Source organism: Vespula vulgaris, chromosome 14 (assembly GCF_905475345.1).
Source record: "Vespula vulgaris chromosome 14, iyVesVulg1.1, whole genome shotgun sequence".
Lineage (NCBI taxonomy): Eukaryota > Metazoa > Arthropoda > Insecta > Hymenoptera > Vespidae > Vespula > Vespula vulgaris.
Window position 1 is genome coordinate 4,198,525 of NC_066599.1, and position 20,095 is coordinate 4,218,619.

Consider the following 20,095-nt stretch of genomic DNA (forward strand, 5'->3'; position numbering starts at 1 on the left):
TGTTTGTATATTAATTTTATTATTTTATTATTATTATTTTTATTATTTTTTATTATATATACATTGTATATTATTTACTTTATTATATTATTTTATTTAATTTCCACCATCATATATATATATATATACATATATAATATATGTATTTTATTATTTTATCATTATTTTATTTATTATTTTATTTATTATTTTATTATTTTTTATTATATTTATATTATTTATAATTTACTTTAGTATATTATTTTATTCAATTTCAAATATCATATCTATATAATATATTTATTTTATTTTCTAATATCGTAATATTATTAAAATTTTACTATGTACAATTCGTATGATATATCGATTCTTTGATGAAACAACGATTGAAAAATACTAATATATTTGGAGAAAAAAAAAAGATCATGTTTCGATCATAACATTTCCTTTTTTTCTTTCTTCTAATCAAATTACAATTTTATGTTTAAACATTTGATCCGGTGATTGCATCGAATCGACGAGTATTCTGTTCTGTCAACACAACTGGAAAAAAAGAAAAAAAGAGTAGTTCGTTTTGGACAAACTAAACTATTAGTTATCTGTTGATGGAAGATATTTAAAAAAAAAAAAAAAAATAGAATAAAGTAAAAAAAATAAAATAATAAAATAAAATAAAATAAAATAAAATAAAAGAAGAAGAGAGAAAATAGATAAGTATCCTTGAATTAACGTTCGATCGATTTTCGATAAAAAGGGACTACTACTTCTTCTTTTTCTTCTCCTTTTTATTTTTCTTTTTTTCTTCTTCTCCCTTCTTAATACCTACTCTATTTCCTGATATCATTTAGAAGGAGCAGTTTTCTTTTTCTTTTTTTCAAAACGAAGGGTGATTTCTTTCTAGGCTATCGCGGATGTTGTGATTTGGAACGAATGGAAAAGCTTTGTGGCGATTTACGAAACGAACGACGGATTGTCAAGGATTCAAAAAGCTCTTACGATGAAAAGGAAAAAAGATAATCCAATTACGATTCGTCACCTTGGTGTTGGTCCTGATTATCGTTCTATATTAAAGGAAGTCGGTACTCTACCGATTGATAACATTATTCTCGATGTTAAACCAGAGAATATAATGACTGTTTTATACCAAGCTAAGGAAGTCAATTTGGTTCGCGAGTATACGAATTTCATCATAACTTACATGGTATCATCTATCATTTATAAAATTATGAACACGTCTCTTGATTTAAGCTATAGTTTATGTTTTATAATGAAATAAAACATATCACTGTTGATACGATACTTTTATGTACATTTCATTCTTCTCCGTTTCGTACGATTTTATTTAAATTTAATTTGAATTATTTCTTGTCCGTTCTTATTATTTTTCTATTTTCTTTTTTTTTTTTTGGGATAATATATTCTTTGATAATTTTGATGGGACTATACAATGTTATCGACAAACGTTTAAAGTGCGATAAAGAAATTTATAATGACTGTTCTTAAAATAATTTCGATCCAATTAAATAGAACAATTTGAATATTTTGAGATACAATACATCGCTTACGAAAGAACGAAATTTTAATAATATTTTAAATAATAATATTTTAATAATGTTTTAATAATATTTTAAACATTTGAGTAATTTTATCATTTTTTTCATTTTCTTTTTTGTTTCTATTTTTTCTTTCTTTTTTCTTTTTTTTTGGGGGGGGGGGGGGGGTAAATCCACGTGGAACATATATTTTTACAACTTCTACCGACTTTTTTTCTCTTACTGACAGACTTCATTTACATTCTATCCGTGTAAAAAAAAAAAAAAAAGAAAATGAAAAAAATCGAGAGAGAAAAATTTGCATGGAACTAGCAATTAGCTCAAATCAAGGGACAGTTCTAATACGATTATGGTAATATAAACAATAATGTGTATATGATATTACAATATACAATTTTATCCATACTAGGTATATCTCGAAAGATTCGATTTCGTTTCTCATTTTTTTTTCTTCTTTTTCTTTCTTTCTTTCTTTCTTTTTTTTCGTTTTGCTTCGTTTTGGTTTTAATCAACGTGTCGAGCCAAGTCGATAAGTATGTATCTCCATAAACCGGATATTAAATCGATAGTTGGATCGTTTCGACACGAAGGATACACCGTTCGAAATTTCACCTCCATTACTCGCGGATGTTCATTGATCGTTTTACCGATAACTTCGTATTTACTACTTCATTATGTCGAAACAATGTAATTATTCTTCTCCAGCGTAGCTCGCCATCCCCGACTAAATTACTTGTTGATCGCTTATTGATTTCCTGTGCGCAAGCGCCACGAAAGATAAATGTTTAAAAGAAAGTCGTATAAATTATATCCAACGAAGAACTTTCATATCTTCTTATGAAACATGTATACCTCATTTCAAACAAAAAATACAAGGATCGAACGATATTACGAAAATTACAGAGAGCAATATTATTATTATTATTATTATTATTATTATTATTATTATTATTATTATTATTATTATTATTATTATTATTATTACTCTTTTATTCTCGAAATAATACATAGGAAAAACAAAAGTTTTAATTAAAAGTTTGAAAAAATAATGAGAATTAATTTTCTGCGTTGCACTTCAATTGCCAATAAATGAAATATTTCTCGTTAAGTATTTTTTTCCCTCTCTCTCTCTCTCTCTCTCTTCTGTTTTTTTTTTCGAAAGATATTTAAAAAAAAAAGTTGGTTTTCTTTCTTTCTGTTCTTTCTTTTTTTTTTTTTTTGGTTTTTTCTTTTCTTTCCATGACGTGGAGAAATTTTACTCTAGATAGGTTTTAAGAGTTAACGCAGATACCTAATCTCGCTCTTCCATTTAAAAGTTCTATCGAAGTTCGGTGATAAGCTTACCAATTCTTTTTTCTCTGCTTTTTCTTTTTTTTTCTTCTTTTTTTTCTTCTTCTTTTTACTGATTTCCGATAGAAATAAAGTCGATCTTAATGGGCCATTAAGGAGCAAATCGTTCGATCATGCGACAGGCTGGATAGTTAGAAAAATGGTTCTCAAGGATGGACCCTGTCTCCTTTAGTAAGGCTCGACTTGGCTCGATTTCACGACAGAGAGAGAGAGAGAGAGAGAGAGAGAGAGAGAGAGAGAGAGAGAGAGAGAGAGAGAGATTCAGCGTGTGCCATCGACATTTCTTTAAAATAATGTCTATCCTTCTATCGATTTCGATTTGCAGGACTCGTCGAAACTACCAATTCTGGAAATACGAAACGGCACAACCCAAGGTAACATTACGGGTTTCAGCTTGCGACGGAACAACGTCGACGGTATCAACTTGGTAATTAAATGATACGAATAATATATATAGGAATAATAATAATAATTAAATATACGAATAATAATATTTTACAACGAATTTAACAATGTCATTGTTAACTTCAATTCGATATTGAAAAAAAGAAAAATATCTTACGTTAATCTCTAACTCTCATTATTCAAAATTCCGATTGAAGGTATTCAACTTATATTTGTTTAACTTATAACTATCATATTATTTTCTTAAACTATTTAACTTAACTTAACTCAAAACTGTTTAACTTAAATCAAAACACCATCGAAGTCTCCCGTCATCTTTCTCGACTAATTAATACCAATTCTTTTGCGTGAAAATCGTCGATCAAAAATTACATGATCGTGCATGGCGAATAGCTTAACTTATCAACTAATTAATTATGATTCTTACTTATTAAAAATATTATGCAATTATTGACGAGGCACGATACGAATTACGACCAAAAGAATGTGCGAAGAATAAATCAACCTCCTTCGTGTGGAAAAAGTGAAAGTGCGTGTGAAGAGATGAAAAAGAAAAAAAGATTTTTCTTTTTATTTTATTTTATTTTATTTTATTTTATTTTATTTTATTTTATTTTTTTATTATAAAAAAGAGAGAAAGACAGAAGGAAAGACCGACGAGAGAAGGCATACCTGATTCCTTTTTTCTTTTTTTTTCTTTCTTAAAAAAAAAAAAAATTAATTAGCGATCCGAAAGAAAGTAAGCCGAGAATGTGCCGGCCCGTCAAACATCGTTGTCGTCGTAGTACTTGTGTTCGTCGTCGTGATGTTACCGTCTGTATCAGCATGTTTTAATCATGGCTCTTTCGTCGAGCGCATAATAAACTCGTTTTGCGTCGACGGAGACTCACGCGGAACAATTGTTTAAACGGTCGTCCCCGCTTTCAAAACGCGCTCGAGGTAATTTCTTCATTAACTCTATCGCAGGATGGTCCCACAACCGGTATGCCAGTTTTCGAAGGTAGAACCTGAAACACTCGTTCCTCGGAATCTACTCACGACATGGTGCTTAGGAACACCTGACGACACCACCTTAATTCTCTTTTCATTAGCTACTACGGTTGAAATCGTTTCACATGTTCAATCCTATAAAATCTGTTTTATACTTAATGGAAAGAGAGAAGAAAAATACGAAAAGAAACAAACGAACGAACGTATCGATCGTATAGATATCAATATTTGTTCTTAAGCAATAATAATATCTCTTGTTTGACTTAAAGAAATATTATAATTGATAATTCGTAAAATGTATCTATCATATTATATATCATTTTATAACACGTTACTATAACGCAAGTTATATACGTTTTAAGACGAGTGCTTAAATTTTTTATTTATTTATTTATTTTTTTTTTTAATAATAATATCTCTTGCTTGACTTAAAGAAATGTTGTAAATGATAATTCGTAAAATGTATCTATCATATTATATATCATTTTATAACACGTTACTATAATGCAAGTTATATACGTGTTAAAAAGAGTGCTTAAATTTTTTATTTTTTTTAATAATAATAGCTCTTGTTTGACTTAAAGAAATGTTGTAAATCATAATTCGTAAAATGTATCTATCATATTATATATCATTTTATAACACCTTACTATAACGCAAGTTATATACGTTTTAAGACGAGTGCTTAAATTTTTTATTTATTTATTTATTTTTTTTTTTTAATAATAATATCTCTTGCTTGACTTAAAGAAATATTATAATTGATAATTCGTAAAATGTATCTATCATATTATATATCATTTTATAACACGTTACTATTACATAAATTATATTATACGTTAGTATAACACGAATTATATACGTGTTAACAAAACGGGTACTTAAACTTTTAATTTTTTTAAAGAAATAATAATCTCTATTGTTTGATTTAAAACCAAAATTAATTATAAATAGTAATTCGTAAAATGTATCTATCACATTATATTTAATTTCTAAATAACTTTCATTACTATTCGTGGACGACAAATTATATACGTGTCAACGAGTGCTTAAATTTTTTATTTTTCTTAAGAAATAATAAACTCTCTCTCGAGTTAAAGAAATATTATAAATGATAATTCGTAAGAAGTATCTATCGTATTATATATAATTTTATAACTTACGTTACTATTCCTGGACGACAAATTTTATACGTGTTAACAAGATGAGTGTTAAAATTTTTCGTTTTATTTTTCTTAAGAAATAATAATCTCTCTTGTTCGAGTTAAAGAAATATTATAAATGATAATTCGTAAGACGTATCTATCATATTATATATCATTTTAAAACTTACGTTACTATTCCTGGAGGACAGATTATATATACGTGTTAACAAGACGAATATTAGAACTGAACTGAACACTTTATTTGACCTTTCTCTCCGCTACAAGTTCTTACAAAGGGATGTTGTTATATATCCTGTGCCATGATCTCGACTGTGTATTTACCTATACACGTACAAACTCACACACGTGTGTCAACAAACGTATCATATGATTTTATAACGTATATTAATATACGGAGGATAGTAAATTATATACGTGTTAACGAGACGAGTATTTCAACTAAACTGAAGCTTCGTTTGATCTTTTTCTCTGTTACAAATAATATACAAAATGATGTATATAATGGTGTACTATAAACGACGTGACTCAAACTGTTTATTTACATACGTCTGTGTATTATACATTTACGTATATTTACTTTGATATTTCTAATAAACGGACATTTGATAATTCTATCATCTTAATGAGTAATATTGATATCTATATTAATATCAACAATATTCGATATTTAATCATCTTTAATTTACATTCCTAATCTATATTATCTAGATTATCTAAAAATTAAAATTTAGATGGAATATAAATGAAGAATCAAACAGTAGAATGAACAGATCGAACCAACGATAGTATTTACTTTTTTCTTTATTATCGCTTCGTTTATTCGTACACAATGTTACTTTATCAAACCGCATAAATTCGACTTTTGAAGGAATATTAAATCAACGATACTCGTTGTCCAACAAATTATTGGTTAATTTAATGCTCTTGATCGACGTGAAGTCACGCATCGGGTGAAATGCATAACTCGAAATTGCGAGATACGTATGCATGTATATACATATGTACGTACATAGATACAACAATATATACGAACGATACGATATTACGATGGATACGAATGAAAGGAAGAAAAAAAAAAGATAAAAGCAAAACTGTGTTTTTACTTTTATTTACATATGTATGTATGAAAAATATTATTAGTTTTTTTGACGAAACAACGAAGCACGATTCAATTGCGTATCGTTCTTTTATCGATATTTGTAATTTAACGTTGGACATATATATATACATATACACATATACATAAAACATACATATATGTATATACTAAATGGAATTTCAATGATTGGATCAAATGAATGACATTTTTCTTTTTCCTATTTTTTTTTTATTTTTTTTTTTTTGTTTAAAAAAATTAATATCCAAAACTAATCCAGCGTATCTGCTTTTCGAAATTTTTCTAGGCAGAAAGTGCGGTCCTCTATGATGCTGTTTTTCTATTATACAATGCTTTGGAGATCCTTAATGCAAGGAACAAGGATAACGGTGATTCTATTTCTATCATCCCGGTACCGCTCTCTTGCGACGATGAAAAGAAATATGAGGCAGGTCCCAACATTACCAGCATCATACGAGAGGTAAATTTTACATCTAATCTCCTTAGTGATATCTCTATTCGTTTCTAAAATAGTATCACGTATATCGACGAATAAAATCACGAATCTTTTATTACCGACCCTTACAACTTATTTATTTTCTTACTTACTTATTTAATTACTTATTTATTGCAACTTACAAAATTGTATTTCTCGACAGATACGTCTGATTGAATTTTTATTTCGACGATTATTTTCAATCAATCGTTCGAAAAATATCAATGAAAAATTTCAATTATATCCTTTCGGATAAATTGAATGAATCGATTCAAATTTGCGATACGTTCTTTCGAATAATCCAATCGAATTAATTGAAATTTCTATGTGCCGATTAAAAATATCGAGTATATTTGAGATTACTTTTATAAATTTGTGGATCGATTGACAGATACCGGTAGAAGGGAAGATAACAGGAGTAATCAGTTTCGATGAAATTGGTCACAGACGTAACTTCGATCTTCGTCTTTTGGATTTCCGTGGTTTCAGTAGTATCGAAATGGGATATTGGGACGAAGAAGGTGTTCATTCTACTCGTAGTAAACAGGAACTTGAGAGTTATTTGTTCAAATCCATCGAACAGAATCATTTCAGGATTGCCACTAAAGTGGTATGTTAAATAATTACGTTTTATTATATATCATACATATATTATACACACACATATATATATATATATATTATATATATTATGAAGATGTTAAATTATCTCTTAACCGATGGAAAAAAAAAAAATGTAATTCCATAGGGTGAACCATACGTGATAGAAGTGACTGATGGATCGACTCGAGGTGTACCAATCGATAAAAAATATTATGAAGGATATTGCATAGACGTGATCGAGAGTATTGCTAAAATTCTCAAATTCAAATACTCCTTTATGTTGGTACCTGATAATCAATACGGTTCGTACATCCCTAAAACTAAATCTTGGAATGGTTTGATGAAGCTTCTTTTAGATCACGTGAGTAACAAATCGTAATATAACTTCTATCAAACCCATTGCCTTTAATTCGTTAAAAGAACGAACGAATTTTTATCAGGAAGCTGATCTTGCCATATGTGATTTGACTATCACATCGTCGAGAGAAAGTATAGTGGATTTTACAATGCCTTTTATGAATCTCGGTATGATAATAATATCGTAATATTCGAATATTGGATTACTTATTTATTTATTTATTTATTTATTTATTTATTTATTTATTTATTTTTTCAAACAGGTATCAGTATATTATTCAGTAAACCTGAAGAGAAGGACCCCGAACTCTTTTCTTTTTTGAAACCATTGTCTACCGACGTTTGGATATATATGGCTACTGCTTATCTGATAGTCTCTTTGATGTTGTATTTACAAGCCAGGTAAACGAAAATAAAGAGAGAGAAAAAGAAAAGATCGCGATAAAGAACATGTGTGAGAAATTCGTAGAATTAATTCGTTCATTTCTCATTCTTAGAATGGCACCAGGAGAATGGAACAATCCTCATCCATGCAATCCTGATCCCGAGGAACTAGAAAATAATTTTGATTTAAAAAATTCATTGTGGTTGACCGTGGGCTCGCTTATGCAACAAGGTTCCGACATTCTACCGCAGTAAGAATTTATTTGATTAATTAAGTGATCGATTTCTTAATTGTGATATAATTGATAAGTAATAAATATAATTATATGATTAATATATATAATTTATATTAATATATTAAAATAAAATATATATTAATATATACATATAATTAACATATAATAAATAAATGATTTAATCAATTAACATATCGATTTCTTTCAAAGTTATAATAATTATATTATGATTATTTTCTTATCTTATATCGACAATTTTCTTCCAAATCGTATAATTTGACGATGAGGAAAGAAAAGAAAACAAAAATAAAAGAATATTGAAATATCTGAAACATTTGAAAAAAGAAGAGAGATATAGATTCGCAAACTAGGTCAGAGTGAACATACAAACTTATTACTATTTAAAACTCTAATCTAGATAAGCAGATATATTCGACTATTCAAATTTCACTTTCCCAATACTTGAATTCGATAAGCCGGATATACAGAAGCCTGATTTCCTACCGTAATAACATTAAATCCTGTGTTATCCAGAATCACAAGCACATGACCTGGTTAGACAGAAATTTCTGTACCTACTTAAATTTCATAACTATACGAAATCGATCGAACGAACTATTCACGGATTCTAGATATCCCGAAATCGAACGAAGCAAATTCTCTAATCCTATATAATAACAAAACAAATATTTTATATTCTCTATTCAACATTATATATCCGTTCATATATAACAAACTTCGCTTATAACAGCATTTATCTATCGAACGATCATATATACCTATTAACCATCTAATAACATTTGCGATAAATAAAAGATATCTGATAAACGATCTTACGTCAATTATAAATCGATAAGATTTTAAACTAACAAAATTATTTATTAATCGATTCGAAAGATTATATAATTGATCGATCTCATTGATATTGATCGGAGCAAAACATTTTATAAAAAGTAGAACAAAAATATACGAAAAAAAAAGAAAATGATTCAGGTTGCGTAGTAGCGTCCTTGTATATGTTTCTTTTTTCTTTCTTTTTTCCTTCTTCTTTTTTTTTTAGGACCAAGACTTCTCTTTTTTTGTCACGACAATTAAGCTTAACGAGGCGCTGTTTGCCGGACGTATTTGAGTCGGCTTCCCACTTATTAGCGCCGGCACGGCGCTAACTCTCTGTCCGTGACATCGTGCATGTTTGCTCGCCACATACTGGGCGACGACCGACCAAAGACACCTAACTGCCGTCGTCTTCCTCTTCCTCCACCTCTTACACCCCCTCCCATCGTTGGTTCCTTTCTACGCAGGGTACCTTGTGTTCTTCATTCAATAAGAGAGATAGAGACAGAAACAGAGAGAGAGAGAGAGAGAGAGAGAGAGGACAGACACCGTACACACAAATATACACATACGCACGCATGTACGCATTCACACGCACACAGATGCGCACGCGTACAAGAAGGATCGTCGGCAAACAAGCGCCATTTACATACGCGGCCCTTTAAGGCTTTGCTTAATTAGGAGAACGTTATGCGTTCCTCCCGCTACTTTTGAATATTTTGTGATTTTTTTTTCTTTTTTTCTTTTATTTTTTTTTTTTTTTTGTTAAGCTGTTGAATCTACGCGAAAGTTGAAAAAGAATGAATACGTGGATATCTAGTTCCCTGAGATATGGAAGCTTTTTTGCAAGCTAATCGTTAAATTTCATTCGTGAAATTTGCCTCTAGACGTTGTCGTTTGATTTTTTTTTTAAAGGAAATGTTCTTTGTGAATCTAAATCATAAATACGATACGAGTTTGCTGATCTGGCATTTTCATGGTTTCTATATAAAACTTTGTAATTGTATTTTCTGTTTCTACGTTGATTCAAATGGTTTAAATAATAATTAAATAAATTATTGTGAAACGTTTAATGAAAATTGTATAATTAATGCAAAATAGAATATAGAAGAATATTTGGTGATTTTGTTTACTATCTATTAACCGAAACCGATGATAATAAGTTAAACATAAACTAATCGATTTTAGAGCGCCGTCGATACGTATGGTCGCCGGAATGTGGTGGTTCTTCACACTGATTATGGTCTCGAGTTACACAGCCAATTTGGCTGCGTTCCTAACCATCGATAAAATGGATAATCCTATCACAAATGTCGAGGAACTCGCAAAACAAACTAAGATCAAATACGGTGCGGTTGATGGTGGATCCACTTCGGCTTTTTTCAGGGTGAGTATTTTACCGGTTAATCCAATCTTTTATCGATTATCCATACCATACTAAAATCGTTTTAATAGGACTCGAATTATTCTACTTATCAACGTATGTGGGCAACTATGGCAGAAGCAAGACCATCTGTCTTCACTGTAACAAATGATGAGGGAGTCGAGCGTGTGGTTAAAGAGAAAACGGCATACGCGTTTTTAATGGAATCTACGACGATCGAATACAAAATGGAAAGAAATTGTGACTTGCAACAAATCGGTTCGTTGATCGATAACAAGGGTTATGGGATCGCTTTGCCACGTAGTAAGTAATTATTATATATATTCTGATATTGGATAATTTATTACACTATATTAATGTTATATTATTTTGTTATATTATGTTAAGAAAAAAAAAGAGAGATAGAAAGAGAGAGAGACAGAGATAGATGGATATTAGAATTGTATAAAACATACATTACAATATTAAGTATTGAATTAATTAAAAATTGAATCGTCTTATTAGATTCACCATACAGAACTCCGATAAGTATAAACTTACGTTACAATATTAAGTATGTACTTAATATTGTAATGTATGTTGTATAAAACATACATTACATTGTCAAGTATTGAACTAATTAAAAATTGAATCGTCTCATTAGATTCACCATACAGAACTCCGATAAGTGGCGCGATATTGACGCTACAAGAAAAAGGTGTATTGTCGGAATTGAAAAAAAAATGGTGGCAAGAACGCGGCGGTGGAAGATGTAAAAAAGACGAAAGTGAAAAGGAAGCAAATTCGATCGAATTAGGGTTACCCAACGTCGGAGGTGTTTTCCTCGTATTGATGTTGGGTTGTGCAGCATCCCTTATCATCGCCATCTTTGAATTTCTTTGGAACATTCGTAAAGTTGCAGTCGAAGAAAAGGTAAGTCTTTCTCAATTTCTCTTTAGAGATTTTTACTCGAGTCTATGATATTCCACGACGAATATCTATGCGAAGGGAATAAGAATTGAAGATTTATTCAAAGTTTAAGAATTCGATTGGCAAAAGTTTTGAAAAATCTTATAAAAGTTTGAGGTAGCTATGTACGTGAGATTTTTAACCTTTGCCATTAATCTTGTCCTTTTCCCTTTTTTTTCTTTTTTTTTTCTTTTAATTTCTTTGCTTATTTTCTACAGATCACTCCTTGGGAGGCTTTCATAGCAGAATTGAAATTCGCTGTAAACATCAGTCTCGAAACGAAGCCAGTGAAAATATCGAAAAGTAGTATCGGCACTAGTAGTTCGACGGAAGGTGGTATAGGTAGAGCGGCATCAACGGCACGATCTATCGTCGGTTCTTTTCTACGATTGGATATTTTAGACAAATTCGATAAAGATAACAATACTAACAATCGCGGCAGCGATAGGAAAATTAATTGAATAACATTTACACATCGCAATTTGATTAATAATATGATTAACAATAATGATTACCAGAGATCCGTCGAGAGATTTGACGGTCAAATATTAATTGATATAATCGATCTTTCAAACGAATTCAAAGAATTAAAAATTAAAAAACAGGAATTAAAAAAGGAAGAGATAAAGGGATAAGACTTGGATCGAATTTTTTCTCGTTTTTTAATCCCAAAAGGACGTCGCATTTCCCGAATGGTTTCTCTCCATTTTATTTCTGAAAGTCACGCATGAAGTCATCAGTCTCGATGTGCCGTCGCTATAACGACAAAGAAAAGAGAGAGAGAGAGAGAGAGAGGGAGAGAATCGTCGCTGTAGGTCCAGGACAAAATCCAATAATATTTGGACTGGACCACAATGGCGCTAACGAACCGTGACCTTGGTTTAAGGGCATTTTAGTTCCGAGAAATCGCCAAGCGCTTTTCCTCAGTCCTTTGTACACCCTCCCATTTTAGCTTCCTCAAAGAAGAGTAAAGCGGCATCTTTGTGTCATTATTACCAAGGGACGTTCCTTAGGGATGAAAAGCAGCTTCGCGGATAGTTTACAGCTGGTCGACGGGATCTTTGAAATCTTCTCTTATAAAGGTGTCTTCTCTTGGGGATTGACTTGCTCGACTTATCCAGATTATCTCATTATTCTTTAGAACAAAGAATGTAATCCAAAGATGGTAACACTACCAACGAAACTAATTTTTAATTCATTTCGAACATGTTCGAACAATTTTGTAACATATATTTCGAATTATTTTTATGGTTTCAATTACGATAATTCGCTAATGATTTTACACGTAAGTCGTGTAATGGGATAATGATATCTATAAAAAAAAAGAAATGTTTCAAGATCGATTTTATTAATCAATTACGATTTGAATTAACCTTCGATTGTGCTTTGTGAATAAGAGAAAGAAATACAAAATAAAATCTCCTTGTATTCTTTAATAAATGTATTGCAATATTTTTCTAATAACTCTTTCGAGACTTTCTTTAGATCCATAGACGAGATTTTCCACTTCCGAGTGTCAAATCGCATCTTCTGTGTCTTAACCCGACTTTATCTACTTAAAATCAAAGGCACAGACAAAAGTATATTACAAAAAAAAAATCGCTGTTAAAATTATTTTACAATTTATTTAAAAGATTGATCTGCTAATTACGTATAATTTGCAATTGTTGAGACTTGTTAAGAATTATGGAAAAATAAATTTACGAGGATGTATGAGACAAACAAACAAAATCCATGATTCGTGTAGAATTTCGAGACAAAAAAAAATTATGAAATACCATTTCTATCAAAAATTATAGCAACGCTATTGACGACGATAATGCACTTACTGTTGTTATGCCTGAGAGGAAAAAAAAAAGAAAAAGAGAGAAAGAGAAAGAAAGAGAAAGAGAAAAAGAAAGAAAGAAAGAAAGAGATAAACGGTTGAAACGTCCGAAAATCGGATTATAGCGGGACCCGGCGGCGTTCGAGTCGAGTGATAAAGGTGTAAGTACATCGATTAATACTTCTTTTCATTGCCGCAATAAAAGGCTGTAACACGATTACGGGTAACGTTTACTGGCTCTCGAACGAGCGGTTAACCAGTTCGCCCTTCGCAAGACTGGCCCGTTATACCGTAAGAGAGCTTTTTATGAAAGCGAACTTTCTCTCTTACATATACCTACATAACACCTACACACACACACACATATATATATATATTTATGTACACATATATGTATGTATGTATGTATGTATGTATGTATGTATATAAATATATATATGATGTATATATATATATATGTATGTTATGATGTACGTAAGTTGTATATGTATGTGTGTGTGTATATATATATATTTGTTGTATGTATATACAATATGTATATTCGTGAGGAAGCAGCCCTTCTCGTGACGTGTCTTTTACGAGCACGCCGCTGAAGTTTAGTACCTCTTACGAAGGGACGATGTATAATTAGCCGAAAATGGATGTACGTAGCTTTGTCTCTATCTCTCTCTTTCTCTCTGTCTGTTTATCTGTCTCTATCTATCTTTCCAGAACGTTTCAAGAGAAGATCTCGAAGGCACGCGTGTGCAGGCTCGAATTAAGTACCCCGTACGTCACTAGGTACATAGTAGTTAAAGTTTCCAAGTGAGACGAGAGCTTGTTACAGGGCAAAAAGCATTGGAACGAAGCAAGAGTTCTGAAGTAAGGAGGATGAGAATATATATATATATATATATATATATATATATATATATATGTAGGTATATATATGTACGTTATGTTGTACATATATGTATTGGGATAGATAGAGTAAACGAACCGTTTTCGAAGACGAACATATATTTCGTTCCTCTACATAGTAGAACATAGATTATTAGACAAAGTATTACATTATATGAGGAAGACAAATGTTCCTGATAAAACTGCAAATTTTAACATAATCGATAATCTTTCGGAAATGATACTTTAACAAATATTATCACTATTTATTGCGTTACGTGTAACATATTCTACTTGTTAATAAAAACGTTACAATTTTCTTTGTAATAATTCGTGCCTCTCCTTTTTTTCTTTTTGTTAATTTTCTATCAATACGTCACTTTATCGCGATGAATGAATCACGTGATGTTCGTTTATTTATCATTAATACACGTATATTTATCTATATGTAAAATAAAAATAATGATTGAAAATATATAAATATACATGTATAAATAAAAAATCTAAAAAATTAACGACTTCCTTTCTCCATTGTTATATTTCTTTAAATCTTCATGTACGCGAATCTCGACGTTCTACGGACGTGCACGTATTCGGATCGGTGCGAAATCGTCGAGGGAAAATAAATCTTCCTTCGACGAAGGGGTTAATTAAGTTTTACGGCCTGTTCCAAGAGACTCGCCGTTGCGCAGGTGTACGTACTCGCTCACGGCTTATCTACAATACATCTTTATCCTTGGCTGATCCTAAGGCCGATTCACGAGCACTTGTAACTATTCTACATACACACACACACACACACACACACACACACACACACACACACATATATATATGTACTTATGTACAGTACAATTTTCATTCTATCAATTTTATACACGCTTCTTACGTTCTTATAATCTTCATATATTTGAATCGAATTTTCTTTTTTATCCTTCTTCTCTCTTTTTTTTAATCCTTCCTTTCCTTCGTTTTTATTTGATCAAAAAAAGAGATAACAAAAAGGTAAAACAAAAAGACTCATAATAATTAAAATGACGTCAATCGTATAAATAATCGAACGATCTTTAAGCACTACACTAATAATATTCCAATCGCGTAAGAAGAGAATATTCGTCATGTAAAAAGAAAATTTCAAGATGGATAGAGTTTGACTCGTTAATGTTACATCCACGATGACGAGCAACAGTCACAACAAGTAAGATAGAAAATGAAATTCGAGTTTTCGTTCGAGATGACTCGTACAAATATTTCGGCGATCGTAGAAAAAGGATAAGAGTTGGCTTACTCGCGTTTCGAATAACCGCGTGGCAGCCGGGCGAACGTAATGATACCTTAATAGTAGCTTTGCTCGTGGCACAGGCTCCGGGCACGAGGAACATCAACGAGAGAAAGAGAGATAGGAAGACAGAAAAAGAGATAAAGAGAGATAAAGAGAGCGAGAAAGAGAGAGAGAGAGAGAGAGAATGCCGTCGTTGTGCCGATCTTATCGCACGCCGACAAAAACAACAGGTGCACGAAATCAGGAACCGCCCTGATGTCGCCTCGAGATCTGCCGATCTTTCTTGAGAAAAAAAAAAGAAGATAGAAAGAGAAAGAGAGAGAGAGAGAGAGAGAGAGGAAGAAAGAAATCAAATTTCAAAAACAGAAGCACAACGTGGTCTTAAATCGCAAATATAGATCGATCGATCGATCGATCAGTCGATTCGTATCGATCGGTCGATTCGTATCGATTCGTAGGAGAGTAAGAGAAATAATAATAATAATAATAATAATAGTAATAATAATACTTAAGAGATTAATCAGCTTGAAGCGACTCAATCGACTTTAACGATGGGTACACGATCGATAACCGATCTCGATCAATCGATCAGGTATTTTTTAATAGCACGATCGCCGTACACTCGTTCATTAAGCAATTACCTTAACGTCTTACTACTCGATACGATGGATGAGATCTTCTCGCGAGCCTGAAGGAGTTGTTCCGATCGAAGCCGATTTTGAAGCGATCGTGAGGACCATTACTCAAAGAGGAAACTAGAAAAGAGAGATAGAGAGAGATAGGAAAGGAAAAAGATTAAGAAATATAGAGATAAATAGAAAGAGAAAGAGAGAAAGAGAGATCAGAAACGATTCTGTCCAGGATAATATCGATTTCTGTGCTCTGCCAATAGATTATTTGAGAGAAACAGAGAGAGAGAAACAGAGAGAGAGAAAGAAAACGAGAAACAGAGAAAGATAGATAGAACGTTTTGGTCCTATCCGAAAACCACTGGCGGCAACAGTGGCGGTGCACCGCCATGCCCGTAGGAATTCCTGGCGCGTTTATCAGCAGGAGAGACTCCTTCCTCGAGACTCCTCTTTCAAGGACCGACGACGCCGACGTCGGGCCAAGCCGCAAAAGGGGCCGCGACAATGCTGCTGCACCCAACAGCCATCTTACGCCGCGAGACTCCTCCACGCGGGAACCTGGAATTCCCGATGGACTTGTCCATTTCTTCCTTTTTTTCCTCCCTTCCTCTCCTCCCTCTTCTTTCTTTCTTTCTTGCTTTATTGCTTGCTTGCTTGCTTCTCTTTTTCTTTTTCTTTTCTTTTCTTTTCTTTTCTTTTCGCGTTTCCCTTTTCTTCTCTTTAACTCATTCATCCGTTCCCACAAATATCTTTCTAAACTCCTCTTCTCCCCTTCTTTCTATTAGTAGATGCTAATAATAGTAGTATAGTAATCGAGGAATTTGGAATTTTTATCCAATCATCATTATCGCGGAAGCTTGTTGAATTCGTCAATGAAAATCGAACGTCAATTGTAGATTTAAAAAGAAGAGAAAAGGAAATTTCGTCGGGGCAATTTTGTTCTTTTTTCAATGTTTTAGGGAAGTTTTAATATTTTCTTTCTAAAAAAAAAAAGAAAAAGAAATAAAAAGAAGAAATGTGAATAAACAATGGGAATCCGAACGAACAAACATCGAGTTCGTTATTTTCTCAAATGTTTGGACATAGTGATCTGTTTTGTTTGTTTGTTTGTTTGTTTGTTTGCATACTATGGACAATAATTTTTCTATTTGAGGAACCATTCAGTGTTTCTTTGAAAACTTGAGCGTGAGATCACCCTCCAAAAGGGATAGAACGTCGTTGGAGGGTTACGGTCGCCCGGCTCGTTCCACAAAACGTCCTACCTTGTCGGAAGGATCAACGACTTCATCGAGAACTCCCACGGACAGGGATACTTGGAAGCAAAAACATCGTTGGAGGTGTACACGGTGTCCCTCGATGTGCAAAGAAAGAACCACGCTCAAACCGGAAGCCATCTACGACGGCCACTGTTTTCTCGAAGAATTCGAAGATCGAGAAAGAAGATCTAATCGTCGATAAGAAAGAAAAAAAAAAGATACGAGAAATAAATCCGTTATCAATATTTTTAATAACATTATCCGGATTCGATTAAACGCGTGACTATTTTTATTTACGATAATAACGACAAATATCGTCAAGTTAAATTCGTCATATCGTTGTTTTGTCAGCTTTCAAATCGTACTTTTAATTTTCTTTCCTTTTTATTTTTTTATTGCGATTATATCAGGAGACGTGAATTTCTTTATGAAATTTGTTTTCGCATTAAAGACAAATGTCATAAATCTTGAAGGAAGAAGATGATGTTTTGGCAAATAACTGAGGATCGCTAAAGGGGATGGAGTAAGGCCATCTTTGTTGTCACACGAACGGGTCATTCATGGTTTATGTTTATCGTAGGAATTCGAGCGTGGGAGGAGGTCCAGGAGACACGACACAGCGGTATGTCAGTATGCAAAGGCAAAGATCCAAGGAACGAAGCATACGATGATATCGGCGCTTGTTAAGCCGACTCCAGACTAACGCAGCAGGGTGCTTCACCATGGCGGCGAACCTCCAAGAGAGATTTTCTCTCTCTCTCTCTCTCTCTCTCTTTCTCTATCTATCTCTCTCTCTCTCTCTCCCTCTCTGTTGACTCCACGGAATCACCGACACATTCAGACTGATCGTTAAAAAGTAAGAGAAGTAATGGCCCTATGCCGAAACCACCATCCACAAGCAATCTTCCAGACTCGTAGGCTAAGCACGAGTCTGGTTAGGAGACACCACAGAAATTCACCGAACTCGACAAATAATTCTTTGCCGCAACAAAAATGAACGAGAAGATCGAGATCATTTAGAATATTTTCTTTTTATTTTTTTTTTTTTATCTTTTTCTTTTTTTTTTTTACGACCCTCTTCTCTCTATGATTCTCTATAGAGATATATAGATCTTCCCTTTCGCTTCTCTTTTTCATCCTATAAGATATAATTGATTGGCAAGAACAATTTTTTTATTTCTTTTCGAAGGAGAGAGAGAGAGAGAGAGAGAGAGAGAACAAAATCTATAATCAATCTTATAACAATGTAAACATTACCCTTTCTAAACATACGTCAATATAACATTTCAAATACACAAATTATTTATTTACTTCGCGTAAGATTAATTCATACGAACTTTAAATATCTATATTATAATTAATGATAAATATTTAACGTTGAATTTAATTATTACTCTTATAAAACTCATTTGTATTTTAATAAACTATACTTTAATAAAGGAATCTTATTTAGAGGAAACATAAGAGGAAAAAGGTGGAGTCGAGTTTAGTAAACGACGTACGTATATATTATATCAGTTGTGTTTATTAGAAAGAAAGAAAGAATGAAAGAAAGAAAGAGGAAGAGAGAAGGAGATAGGGTGAAAGAGAGTGGGAAAGGGAGAGAAGGTTCTCTACCGTATTCGGCTTCATGGCCATGGCGGTAACTACAAAGAGGATGGCGAGAGACAGGGCGGTTTGTGAGTCGTGCGGCTAACTTACACCGCATCGACTAATACTACTTGCTACTCGCTTACACAACTCCCTTATACACGCAAACCACTTCCCACTTCCACTTCCACTTCCACTTCCACTTCCCAAGTGCATTGGTGCACGCTTACTTCCTCTCCTACCTCACTTCGTCTACCCTTTCTGTTTGTTCAGCGGTATTCTTCGCGAGTCTCTCTCGCATCACCTATACATAAGCAAAACCTAACCAAAAATATCCTTGAAAAGGCTTACACCTGACGTGTATATGTGTGTGTGTGTATGTGATATATCCAAAATCTCTCTGTTATTTGTAACATATGAAATTAAAGGCGTCAAAATGAGATGAAAGAAATTATGTCTTTTTTTTTTAATTGCGTTTTTATTTACTCCTAAATGTTCGTTTTTAATTTCTTCTAATAAAAGAAAAGATAATCTATATATATGGAGAAAATTAATTCAAATGTTTCTTATTATTTATATTGATTTTAGATATATAATTTCGTAAATAGTGCATCACGTTTATATAGATTGATATAAATATCAGATTATCTATTGATTTAAAAAAAATATATATACTTAATTTATATATATAAAACAACGTCATCGAATAAGATTAAAACATAACTTCTAATTACTATGCATACGTGTAGATATATAAATATTATTGCAGTGATCGCGCACGATTAGATATACTAAGTGTTTAAATCCAAACGCTATGATTCTTTTTAGTTTTCTTTTTTCTTTTTTTTCTTCT

At 32.1% G+C, this 20,095-nt stretch overlaps 1 protein-coding gene across 1 annotated transcript in view; it reads left to right on the forward strand.

Moving 5' to 3' along the window:
* Positions 1 to 13,689, forward strand: part of LOC127068988 (glutamate receptor ionotropic, kainate 2-like) — a 49,602-nt gene extending 35,913 nt beyond the window's left edge. The window contains exons 5-16 of the mRNA XM_051005519.1: positions 881 to 1,180; positions 3,208 to 3,309; positions 6,847 to 7,020; positions 7,427 to 7,645; positions 7,784 to 7,999; positions 8,079 to 8,163; positions 8,259 to 8,397; positions 8,493 to 8,630; positions 10,638 to 10,836; positions 10,905 to 11,136; positions 11,477 to 11,745; positions 12,000 to 13,689. Coding sequence (XP_050861476.1) covers positions 881 to 1,180; positions 3,208 to 3,309; positions 6,847 to 7,020; positions 7,427 to 7,645; positions 7,784 to 7,999; positions 8,079 to 8,163; positions 8,259 to 8,397; positions 8,493 to 8,630; positions 10,638 to 10,836; positions 10,905 to 11,136; positions 11,477 to 11,745; positions 12,000 to 12,242 — 2,316 coding nt within the window. The 3' untranslated portion in view covers positions 12,243 to 13,689. The remainder of the gene's footprint in view (positions 1 to 880; positions 1,181 to 3,207; positions 3,310 to 6,846; positions 7,021 to 7,426; positions 7,646 to 7,783; positions 8,000 to 8,078; positions 8,164 to 8,258; positions 8,398 to 8,492; positions 8,631 to 10,637; positions 10,837 to 10,904; positions 11,137 to 11,476; positions 11,746 to 11,999) is intronic.
* The last annotated feature ends 6,406 nt before the right edge of the window (positions 13,690 to 20,095 follow it).